The 12453-nt window shown below is 42.6% G+C and overlaps 1 protein-coding gene across 8 annotated transcripts in view; it reads right to left on the minus strand.

The window, feature by feature from the left end:
- SLC23A2 (solute carrier family 23 member 2) overlaps positions 1-12453 on the minus strand; it is a 134830-nt gene that overhangs the window by 20177 nt on the left and 102200 nt on the right. For all 8 annotated transcript variants that reach the window (XM_041732687.1, XM_041732688.1, XM_041732689.1 and 5 more), the window contains 4 exons: positions 11751-11821; positions 10646-10827; positions 1893-2013; positions 967-1123 (listed from right to left, as the gene is read on the minus strand). In XM_041732687.1, the coding sequence (XP_041588621.1) occupies positions 967-1123; positions 1893-2013; positions 10646-10827; positions 11751-11821 (531 nt within the window). The remainder of the gene's footprint in view (positions 1-966; positions 1124-1892; positions 2014-10645; positions 10828-11750; positions 11822-12453) is intronic.

Genomic DNA, 12453 nt, shown 5'->3' on the forward strand with positions numbered 1-12453 from the left:
GTACATAAATACATGCTTAGACCAAAGGATCTGACGAGAACATTATTTTATAAACAGTAAGCTTTTTAAAGTATAAACATGTCAATGATAGAAGGAACAACTACCAACATCACGGTCATTTAACATGCTCAGAACAGTTTTCTTTGACCCAATCTTAATATTCTCAGCTTTTTCGGCTTTTTCTCCTTACTATCATAAAATGTGAAGATGTGGTTGCAGCAGGAGAATTAATCAGCACCACCCGACCAAAGCCAGGTTTTGGTTCTGATTAAAAGGTCCAAGTGCCAGGAATGGTGTCTTTACAAAAGAACAACCAAGCATGAATAACCACTGGATTCACTCAAGTCACTTTTGGGGTTGGGGCCTAGAAAGTATCACTTGTAAATCCAAGTGATAACCTCAGCTTGGGCCTACACCCCTCACCCCACACACCTTGCCAAGAGTTACCCAACACTTAAATTATAACTTAAGAGCCATCTTCCACCTATTGGTGAGTATTAGTTTACTTCTGACAGCTGGGACCAAATAAAAAACAAAGATTATAGCTACCCATTAAAAGATTACACAAATCCCATCATTCTTGAGCAGTCAGTTTGCTAATCTTCGGGTCCCTCTCACTCAAGCCTGTTTTCAGTGTGGGCGGCTTAGGTACTAGGCAGCTCTATACTTGCCTTCCTCAACCCTGGCAAGAGACTCCTTATCCAGGATTTCATCCCAGTAGAACCAAAAGAACCAATTAATCTAAGAGAGGAACTTGCTAGTCTCTGAGCATTAAGGACAGCCCTCTGAGGACAGGGCCCTTCCCCTTTTCCGCTGTCAAACCCTTCAAATGGTAAGACCTTCAAGGGACATTCTAGGACAAAGAAGGCTTTTCAAGCTGCAGAATCTTTTGTCACCTTCCAGCTCCTCTAAATGGGGCTCCTGTGAGGTCCTGACCCCTCTTCCTCTGGCCATCAGAATACTTACACGGGTACGGGACCTTAAACCACGGGGCTACCAGGAGCACGCCCTGCCTGGCGTCTGTTCGAGCGTAGAAGCCATACTTTGTACTGTCAGGAGGGAAGACATCTGTCACTGTGAAGATGAAGCACAGCAGCCAGGACACAAGGATGGCCAGGATGATCTAAAGTGGTCAAAGGGAAAAGCTCCATGAGGCCAAAAGAGGTGGTGGATGCTAGCAAAACACACCCCTTCCTGTGCTCTGAGTATCATACCCCAGAACTTCCACCACTCACAGTACTTTGCAGGAAAAAAAACACTTTACAGATTCTGCTAAGAGCCTATTCTTTGAGTGGAATCGCATTTAGAGAGAGCAGTTTTATGTAGGTAAAGTTATTTAATGCCCAGCCAGGCTAGAAAATAATAATGGATGATGCGCTTGCAGAAGCCATGAGAACACAGATCTCCCTCTGCCTCAAGAACAGTGTCATCTATAAAAAATAGTGAAAGGGAATAAAGGGGAAAGGAGAGAAAATGAGTGGGAAAAATCAGTGAGGATGACTGAACATGAGAGACTCCTAACTCTGGGAAATGAACAAGAGGTAGCAGAAAGGGATGTGGGAGGGAGGTTGGGGTGACTGCATGACAGGCACTGAGTGGGGCACTTGATGGGATGAGCACTGAGTGTTATGCTATATGTTGGCCAATTGAACTCCAATCTAAAAAAAAAAAAAAAAAAAAAAAAAAAAAGAACAGTGTCCTCCTTCATACTCCTGAAAGGAATTCAGAATCAAAATCTTCTACCACTGGTAAACCTTAACCCATGACAATTTGGTTGTTATTAGTACCCTGATGTCACCACTTGGACACAGCTCCCCCAGGAAGATCTGCTTAAAACTTCCTTTCACATAAACAAAGGCAATATTGTCAGAAAAACAAAAGTGACTACTCACAGGGAACATTTTGAAAAGCTGTAACTTGTATGCGGTCCATCCTTTCTTGGATTTATAAATTGGGAGAGGAAATTTAACATTTCTAGCATATTGTGAAAATAGTAATACTAGGAAAATTGTCCTGATGAGAGAAAGAGAAAATAAACTAGGTTAATGGATCTATGACTGTGTTTTAAAATAATACTCAATGCTTCAACAACAAAACTGACCACATATGTTCATTTCTCTACAAAGCTGCTAGTCCTCTTAACTGTTATTTGGAAAATCCTATGTTTTGGAAATGCCATTTTTGGAAAGATAGTTCTAAGCATATCTTGATACTAAGTGAAATTGCCATATAATGCTTGGCTAAATTTTCCTTAACAGAGTAAGAAAACCCAAAGAATGCACATACTCATGAGAGATGAACACACTGCATAAGGGAAAAAGATATCACATACAAGACAATGCATACTATAATCACAACTATGAATTAACTACAAAACAAGCAATTGCTACACGGGCATGCACACACATGCATGCATGCATGCAAATAGGTAAGGAGGATAGGGGCTAAAATGCTCACAGGAATTGACTGCAGGTGACAATATGTCTTGAGAACTTTCTTCTATTTTTCCATACTTTCTGATTTACATATCAAAAGCATAAACTGCTTTCAAAAAGCTTCACTATTTGAGAAGGCTATGTAGAGAATTCAACATTAATAACATCCCTGAGAGGCTTGTGTTAGACATTATGTGAAGGTTGCCCTGCCCATCATCCCAGGCTTCTGCAGGAGTGGCTTCTATGACCATCCATGTCCCAAAGCCAGTAGTCCAAAATCATGCAGCCAGAGTTTGCAGGGCAGGTGGGCCAGGGGGTCTAGCTCGACAGCCTGGGCTCTGGACTACCCTGCCACATTGCTGTAAGGATAGGGATGTTGGCGCTGACTCAGAAGGCTCTCTACCTTGAGTCCCACACTCCTGACCCAACTATACTGAGGACCACGGGAGTCAGCGAAGTCAGGTAACTCCCCTGTAGCAGGACCTGACACGTCCTCATCTGTCTGCTACCAAGTGTGGCAGGTCTGGGATGGCTTCCCATCGCTGACACTATGAAGGTACAACGATGTGTTTCATCACCCACAGGGAAGCACTCTTTCACTTACAACCCGAGGGAGGGAGAGTTGGCATAAGAATGGGTTCCAGTCAAAGCTCAGCTTAATTGTTCCCGGGCACAGCTCCAACTGTGGAGATGAAATTATCAGCTTCGCTGACAGCCGGTCAAGTGCAGCTTCACTGTCACATTCCTGACAAGGCATGTGGTCTACAGCCAGGTGGAGAATAGGCCTATGCTGCTTCATCCTCTCCCCACCTACTCAAGTGCTCTGCTCACCTGGGGATGGGAGTCTCAGCCCAAACACAAAGTCACTGAGCCACTACCAGCTCAAGGCTGGAAATTTATACATGGTGCCCAAGCTATTTCAATTCCCCTCCAGGTGGTGAAGTTTAACAAAAAGATGGTTATGGTAATGATAGGTACTAAAACTGGTGTACTTTAAATTTAGGTCAACATAGAATTTTCAAGTTCCAAAAAATGCCGATTTATTTCAAAGTGAATACTATGAGATCCCAAAAGGCCCCAAGTCTATTATCGTTATTTCAGGCAACACCCCCACCTGACTGTTATCACCTGCGCTGCAGTGTTCACTTTTCAAAGCACATCTACAAGGGTAGGGGAAACACACACAGAATTCCAGGAAGGACACTCAGACCTCAGGCCAAATCCGGCAGCACAAATGAAGCAAGTAGACTAGGCAGGCGAACACTCCATCTTCTTGCCACTCTAAAACCCACCCCCTTCTAGTTTGTTTATCCTTAACAGTCCTGTGGGGCAGGTAGGGCAGGCAGTCCCATAGCAGAGAGGCAGCAGCAGAGGCTCAGAGATGGGGAAAGGATGAGCCAGCCTCATGTCCTCAGGCCAGGGTTCTGTCCAACCACTGGTTTGTTGACCTTTTACCTTATGAACATTATGCAAGCAATGCAGACTAAAATGTAGGAAAATTATAAAAGGCAGATAAGCAAAAAGATAAAATCTTGAAGATTACACATTATCCCACCCCTGTGTATACTATATAACATCCTGGTCTATAGATTCTGAATAGCTTTCATTCCCTGGATATTTACAGGGCGTCACTAGGTCTGGGGCACTGGGGTTAGAGAAGGACATGGGACTGCCTGACGTCACCCTTGCCCTGGGAGCACCAATAGGTCATCATCTGACCCAAAATGGAATCACATTTCACTATGTACTTCCCAACTAGCTTATAGCCCCTGCAATGCCACAACCTCAACAGATGGAAATGGGCAACAGCACCTTAGTGGCTACTTAGCATTCCATCTTATGGACATACCACATCTTGTTCCACAATTTCCATATGGTGTGACAGCAGGAACAACATAAACAACTGTGATAGATTACCCCTTTCCTGGTACCTGTCTATACGTCACCCTGTGGCAGGTTCCTAGAACTAGCATGGGTCTGTCAAACAGTAAACACCTTATTAAAAAGCTTTTCTTTCTTTATTGAAAAGCTTTTCATACAAGCTGCCAAATATATAAAAGTTGGATGAATTTACAATCCCACCCAGAGACAAACACATCCACTTGCTACTCACTGCAATACAAGGTCTTACACTTTTAAGATTTATTTATTTGAGAGACACAATGAGAGAAAGTAGGGGGAGGGGCACAGGAAAAGGAAAACAAGCAGGCTCCCCGCTGAGTAAGGATCCCAGGACCCTGAGGGTCATGACCTGAGCCAGAAATCAAGAGTCTGGGCACTTAACCAAAGGAGTCACCCCAGGTGCCCCATAGGATCTTATACTTTTAAATCTCTACCAACTTCATCCATTTAAAAAACTCTAGTCATATATTTAAATATTCATTCCTTACATGACACATAATAGTATGTATTTCAGCATTATTTACAACACAAGTATTTCAAAAACATGAGTATCAAGTGAGGAATGTTTTCATAAATTTACACCATTTCATACTATTTAACATTGTTCAATTTACAAAGAATGTAATAGATCTAAACACACTGTCTTGGAGAGATGAGCCCAACAAACTGTTAGAGTGAAAAGCAGATGACCACAGTAAAGCTGCATACATGCACTGTATTTATGCATAGAGGGCAATTACTAACTTTTCACTAGTTAATCATGACTTTTTTTTTTTGGAGGGGTGGCAGTGGGTGGGAGGAACTATTACCTTACTTTAGATTTCCTCTGTTTAATTACTGTTAAATTTCAAATAACTAGAATTTTAATATATTTTGGGGGTAGGAAACGAGACTTCTTTGAGTATGTGGTGATGGTACATGGAGGTTCATTACACTGTTCTATCCTTAAATAGGTTCGAAATTTGGTACATAAGTAATCCAAATAATGTTTTCTCAAGAAAAATGGTTCCCAGGCGGGACCAATGCATGGGCTTGGAAATGTTACCCCTTTTGCCCTCCCTTGAGAATCTGTCTCTAAGTGTGCCTCTTTTGGCTGACTTAAGAACCCATGTCAGTACAATCTGATCCACCACCACTACTCCCAATGCTAATAAAATCCCTATGAAGGGGCAACTCAGTGGCTTCGTCGGCTAAGCAGCTGCCTCTTGATTTCGGCTCAGGTTATGATTTCAGGGTCCTGGTACCAAGCCCCGTGTCAGGCGCCACAATCAGTGGGGAGTCGGCTTCATCATGCTCTCTCCCTCTACTCCTTCCCCTACATGTGTGCTCACAGTCTCTTTCTCTCAAATAAATAAATCTTTTTTAAAAATCCCTGTGAATATGTACTTTGAGAACTGGGGAGGGTAACCCTTTTTACATGATAATCAGCTTCTTTTTCGTTAAATGGCTGCTTATATCATATCATTCACTCATTATTCCAACAAGACTCTCTCTTTTAATGAAACTATAAATTAATGACATTAGCCTTTTTAATGGCATGTTATAAATATTTTCCCAAATTCATTTATAATTTAGCTTCAGTAGGTTTTGATAGGAGTTTTAAATGCACCAGTAGTAAAATCTATCAATCTTTCTTTTCATTATCTGCTTTAAGAAAGATCCACCCCATCCTATGTTTAAATACTTATGTAGGTTTTCTTCTGGCACATTTATTGTTTTACTTTCTATACTTCAGTCTTTAATTCAACTTAAATTGTAATTTGATATAAACTAGGAATATAAACTCTATCCAAATAATTATCTAGTTTTTCTTAAGTAATTCTTCTATTCCCCCCTGATTTCCAGTATGACTGCCATCATACACTAAATATTAATTTCTTCTTGGTTCTGTTTCTATCCCTCCCATTCTGCTCTATCCTGTCCTAGGACCACAGTGCTGTTATTAGGTTCTGAAATGTATTTAAATTCTTATAGGAGAGTTATCGTTCCCCTTTTCTCTGACCTTTCTGGGAATGACCCACATTACTTCATTTTCTTATTCAAGGATTTGGACATCCAGAACAACCTTAAATGATACCGGTAATAATAAACATGCTTATCTTGGTTTCTGATTTCAGCAGTCAGGCCTGATATTTAAGTCTTTCATCATTAAAGGATAAGGCACTTAAAAATCTTATTCATGAAACATCCTTCTATTCCCATACTGTTAACAGTTGGAAGCTGAGATACAGATTGAATTTGACTGATTTAGTTGTCATTATGTTTTTTATTAATTAAATCCATCACAGGCCCATAATGAATTTTAATAATAAATTTTCTAATATTTAATCATCCTTGAGTTTCTAAAGTGATAAACATAATGTGTTGGCTTTTTTAGTATTATCTATAGCATCATTTTCCAAACAATATTCCAAAGAACATTCTTCCAAGATATGTTAATAGATATGGCACGAAAAAAATTGTGTGCACAGGGCTAGACACTAAGGCCTTTTTCTGAAGAGTCTTCTGCACATTTACATTTTGAAAGATCACAAGGAGGGGTGCCTGGGTGGCTCAGTCAGTTAAATGCCTGCCTTCAGCTCAGGCCATGATCCCGGGATCGAGCCCCAAGTGGGGACTCTCTGCTCCGCAGGGAGTCTGCTTCTCTCTCTCTCTCTCCCTGCCCCTTCCCTTGCTTGTGTGTGTGCCCATGTGCACTCTCTCTCTCCCAAATAAAACCTTTTTTAAAAAAATAAAAGATCACAAGGAGACTTAAAGTAGAGAAAGACACTGAGCCTTAGCATACTACTAACCTAAACATATCTGAACTCAGCTTGGGGCTTTATACCAACTCTAGGGAGGAAAGTAAATGTTGGTCCAAGCTTTCCCTTTTGTATTTGCTCTGTCAGGATCTGTCATTGAGATAAAATTGCCTGGGAAGTTTCCCTTGTTTCTTAAAGTGCCAGAACTGCTTCACCAGTGCATGAATTCTCTCTTCCTTGAAATATAATATACTTACTAACAACTGTAGCTCAGAACTTTTTTTAGGGATAAAATCCTCTGACAGCATTCCTGACTCTTCCTGTGGTCAGGGGTGGACTCACATACCCCTGTCCCCCACTCACTTATTATGAGGTGCTTACTGAACAACTTGCTCTTGACAGGTGGTGAGCCAGGTGCTGGAGGTACCGTAGGGACTAGCACTGAGCAGAAGCCTCGCCCTCACAGAGATGGCGTCTCAAGTACAAAAGAAGCAGGGTGGAAACTAAGAAACATGAGAGCAGAAAAGAAAAGCTCGACAGAAGGATGCACAGATACAACTGAGGAATTTTCCCACAAAGAGAGAAAAACGTGAAGAAACGGAAAGCAGAGGAAGCATTTGGGAGGTCCAATATTCTAGAAGTTCCAGAAAGAGACAAGAAGAATGGAAGGGAGGAAGGCATCCATGAAATAATTCAAGATCATTCCCCCACCTGCCCCCCACCCCTCAAAAGTTGGACATTCCAGAGTAAAAAGGCCCCAAGTGCCCAGTGCAAGATGTAAACAGAATGAGGGATGGCAAGGGAGGTTGTAGACACAATGAGAAGACCCACAAGCCTCCAAAATTCTAGCTTGGGTCCAAGTGCAGTTTCAAAAGGAGGAGACAGGAGCAAACAGTGGCCTAGTACTTCACAGGGCTGTGTACAGGCAGGAAGGGAGCAAGAGAGAAGCTGGAGACCAGTTTGGAAGCAACAACCCACAGTGAAGATTGTCAAGTGGGGGACTGACTCTGGAGGTGAGGCAGAAAGATGGCCTGCACATGAGGAAGAAAGCCAAGAATCGGGGACACCAGCAGGGTTTCCAGCTGATCAGCTGGCTATGTGATCGTGGCCTCTATTGAGAACAGGATGGCAGGAGGAGGGCACTGGTTCAGGGGCAAGGAGAGAGTCAAAAGCTTAATGCTTTCTCCCTTTGAAGTTTGAGGTGTCCTGTGTAACAGTAACTGGAGGGTGTGGGCCAGGGCTTGGACTCTAAGTCTGGTGTCCAGAAGTCTGGGCTGCAGGCTCTTGTGAAGTCACCAATGTAAAAGGTTTGCTGGGGCCATGCACTAGATGAGGCCTCCTGGGGGAAAAGCATGTGATGGCGAGGCTGCTTGGGATCAGGTTCTGAGGAAACCCAACATTTAGTGGTCAATGATTGGGGAGGAGTCCCTTTTGGTTTTTATGCTTTTCTGTAAACCACCCATTTTATTAATTTGCCGTTGCTGTTGTTGCTGTTTTTAAATCTGGGGACAGGGAGCATAGCTATAACCCTTCCTCTCTGGATCTAAGGTTTTATCCTGCATCTGTGCATTCACTCCCTTCTCTGCTCAATTAACCTTGTTAAAAGTGTGTTCACATGTTATTTTCCAAAAAAACCAACATTGGGATTTTTCACTTCTATATGTTTCATATTTTTGTATTTGTATTAATTTTTGACCTCTTGCTTCTATTAGGCTCATTTTTATCCTGTTTTTCAAGTTTCTAAAGATAAGCTCTTCATGTACTTTGCTTTAAAGATTATATGGGTGTATGGGTGTGTGTGTGTGTGTGTGTGTGTGTGTGTGTGTGTGTGTGTGTGTGTTTAAAGATTTTTTATTTGTGGGCAGCCCGGGTGGCTCAGCGGTTTAGTGCCACCTTCAGCCCAGGGCGTGATCCTAGAGACCTGGGATTGAGTCCCACGTCAGGCTCCATGCATGGAGCCTGCTTCTCCCTCTGCCTGTGTCTCTGCCTTTCCCTTTCTCTGTGTGTCTCTCATGAATAAATAAATAAAATCTTTATTAAAAAAAAAGATTTTTTTTTAATTTGAGAGACAGAGAGCTTGAGGGGAAACAGAGGGAGAGGGACAAGCAGACTGAGCCACCCAGGTGTTCAAATTGTACCTTTTTCTGACTGCTCTGTGGGATTGGTCAGTTCTCACCATCATCTTCTACATTATCAGTAATTGTGAAGTTTCAATCTCCCCTCTAAGAGTCATTTATAATAGTGTTTTCCAACTTCTTAGCAGTCTGGGGGTTTGTTCACCCTTTTTCTGCTGACTTCTAATTTTACTGTACGATGCTAATTACATTTTCTCCTTCTTGGAACTTACTGCATTTCCCCGAACAAACATTCTTCCATGCCCTTCTACACGCCCATGAACAATCCTGGACATTTTCACATACCTTAATTTGTAAGGATAGATGGATTATAACTATGCAAGGATGCATTTTACTTGCTCACCATGTTCCAAAATAGATAGGCAGGTTTAAGTGTTACAGGGTAAATTCTGGTCAGACTATTTGGGTTCTGAAAGCCATGCTGACCACTTACTCGCTGTGCATCTTTGTGCCTCTGCCCCTCTTGCTATTGAATGGGGATAACATTCAATGTACCTTAATTTACAGTGTGCACGGGTGTTTGGCAAAGCACTACTAATGCATGGGCTCAAGAGGTGCTGCTTATTGTTTAATAATTACAGAAGACCTCACAAAACAAAAACAACTGGAAATTCCCTTCTATTATTATTTACTTTTAGAAATTTTGTTGGCTGGCAAAATTCCAGGTTTTGAACCATTTCCCTGTGACAAGATCAACTCTTATATACACTCTCCAGGAACACAAAAAGAATGTGAGGTTCTATTTGTGGTATACAGAATTCCATGGCTCTAAAAACTAACCTTAAAATATTATCAAAGTCCTCGATATCATTACTGACGACATATAAAGGGGTAAATGACATATTTAATAGACTCTAAGTTCCATCCTGAAGGACCAGCAATGACTGGCAGGACTCTGGCAGGAGCCATGGCCTCCCCACAGATGTGTGCAGAAGCCTGGGAAGTCACATTTCCTTCAATGCCAACAGACCCTCCTGCAGCATCTCGGTCTCCTGCCAATCCAGAAGGTCCCCCCCCCTCCGCCCCCGCCCAAGTTTTCATCTAAAGGATTCAGCTTCTCGATATTTCCTCTCATGTGCAGGAGACTTGGCATGACCTCAAAAGTTAAAAACTAATGCCACCACCATCTTACACACACTTCCTAAAGTCTGAAACCTTACAAATCTCTCTATATACATCACTGCCAAACAGGTCTTTAGAATACCTTGACTGCATGTCACTTCCCAATCTCTGGGGCTTAAACCCTTCAATAACTTCCTGGAAAGAAATAAATCAAGATTAAACTGCCAGACTATTCTTACTTTAAAAAAACAAATAAAACAAAACTATCTCCTAAGGTCTGTGTAAATGCTCAAAATAGAGGCTGCCCTGGGTGGTGGGAAGGGGAAGGGGAGGTGCTGACAGTCTGTGCTAAGTGGTCTAGATTACTCACAGCATGGCGATGCCCCAGTGCTTCCCCGCTCTCTCTCCTGCTGCCTGGAAGCCCGACAGCCCGATGAGAGCCACCGTTGGTGTGATAGTCAAGGGTCCAATATATTTCAGCAGAGCCCCGGGCAGGCCTAGGAGGCCAATGACCACTTCTATCAGCGAGGACATGATGATGGCGCCCTGTATCTAGAATGAGAGAGAGGACACGGACAGGAGAGTGAGCTGCCTATAGATCGCAGACTTCAAATGTCACCCGCAACCACACTGGAAAGTTCTGCCAAGCAGCGAGTTATTACCTAACAGGCATGACACAGATGGAATATTCCTGAGGCCCCAAAAGAAACGAGTAGGGTAGATGGGGTCTAGCCCACCTATGAATGACATGGTTGACAAAGAAACATTACAGAAATGGGTACTGACGTACAGCCAACCTGCTTCCCCACAGACTAGAGAGATTTATCACTCCCGCTCAAGACATAGGACATTCAAACCCAGCCTCAGAGGGACACTACAGCACAGACTCTAGAGTGAGACCCTGAGGGACATTTAGAAGATAGTGTTACTGACACAAATTCTAAAGGAATGTTTCTACTGTGGATAACAGCTGTATCTGTGCCCATTCTGAACTAGCGGTGAAATAAATATCTTCCAGGTTTGAGAAGATCTAGATGAGCTGTAAGCCATTCTTCATGTCTGAGGACTACCATGCCCTGTTTCATTCAAGTGCACCACAGCAGACAAGCAGCTTTAATTCTCTCCACATACACACAAACAAATGCAGCCTGGGATGAAGAGTTCTGCTGCCCCCAGGCAAGTCTCTATAGCTCCTTCCAAGGGAGCCATGCCCCTCGGCTGGTCACACTGGAGGGGCACAAGGGGTGGGGGAGGAGGAGACGGGGAAAGGAATGAAGGGCAAGAAACAATACTGTCTGGTTGCACAAAGCATTTCTGCATGCTTTGTTTTACGGTGACGTCATCTAAATTTAGTTTCACAACAGAAATAAACATGTCAGCAGCTGAAAAGGAAAAGGAGGGCTTAGTGCAAGTAACTACAATTTCTTGGACACAGTCAACAATGAAGCCACAAGCGGACAATGCTCCTCTTTTACCTCGCGTATCCGGGGATACCAGATGTGCTCTGTGTGTAACAGCTCTGTGGTTCCATTGGACACTGAAACATCTTGAAAACAAAAACAAAGACAACATTTTTTTGGAGTGACACTAATGTTGCACGGGATATATTCATTTTATTCTTTGTAAGAAGAAATCTCCTCCCTGTTTTATGTATAAAGTTCCCCTCCCTAAAATTCAAGTTACCACAGTATAGCTTTACCATATTGAAAGGTAGATTCCCCAAAGCTAATGGAAGCAAATTTATTCATCGACTGAGCGCTCCCAGCACTTCAAAAGATGACTTAACTGGGGATGCATGTTGCTAGTGCCAGCCTCACACAAAGACCAACCTTTGCAAGCAGCTAAGTGAAATGCCCAAGAGCAAGGTGGCCTGACTGAGGTTTTTAAAACAGAGGGCCTTTTCCAGTTCCTAAATCCAATCAGTGGTCACAAACTAATTCCTAGGAGCAAGGAAGGAAACAAAGGTTGGAAAACTTTGCTCCTAGAACCGAAAAGTCTAACAGCATTTTGAGAGTACAACAGGTCTATCTGATTTTCTCAAACCTCTTATCTCATTTTTCCCTGACTGTATCGGGTTATTTAAGGATCTCTGTAATCACTAATGGAGAGGGCAAAGGGGTAGGGACTGAAAGTCATTTGCAGAAAACCAAAGCAGCCAGATCCTCAAAAAGCAGAGAT

This window comes from Vulpes lagopus, chromosome 18 (genome assembly GCF_018345385.1).
Source record: "Vulpes lagopus strain Blue_001 chromosome 18, ASM1834538v1, whole genome shotgun sequence".
Taxonomy (NCBI): Eukaryota; Metazoa; Chordata; class Mammalia; order Carnivora; family Canidae; genus Vulpes; species Vulpes lagopus.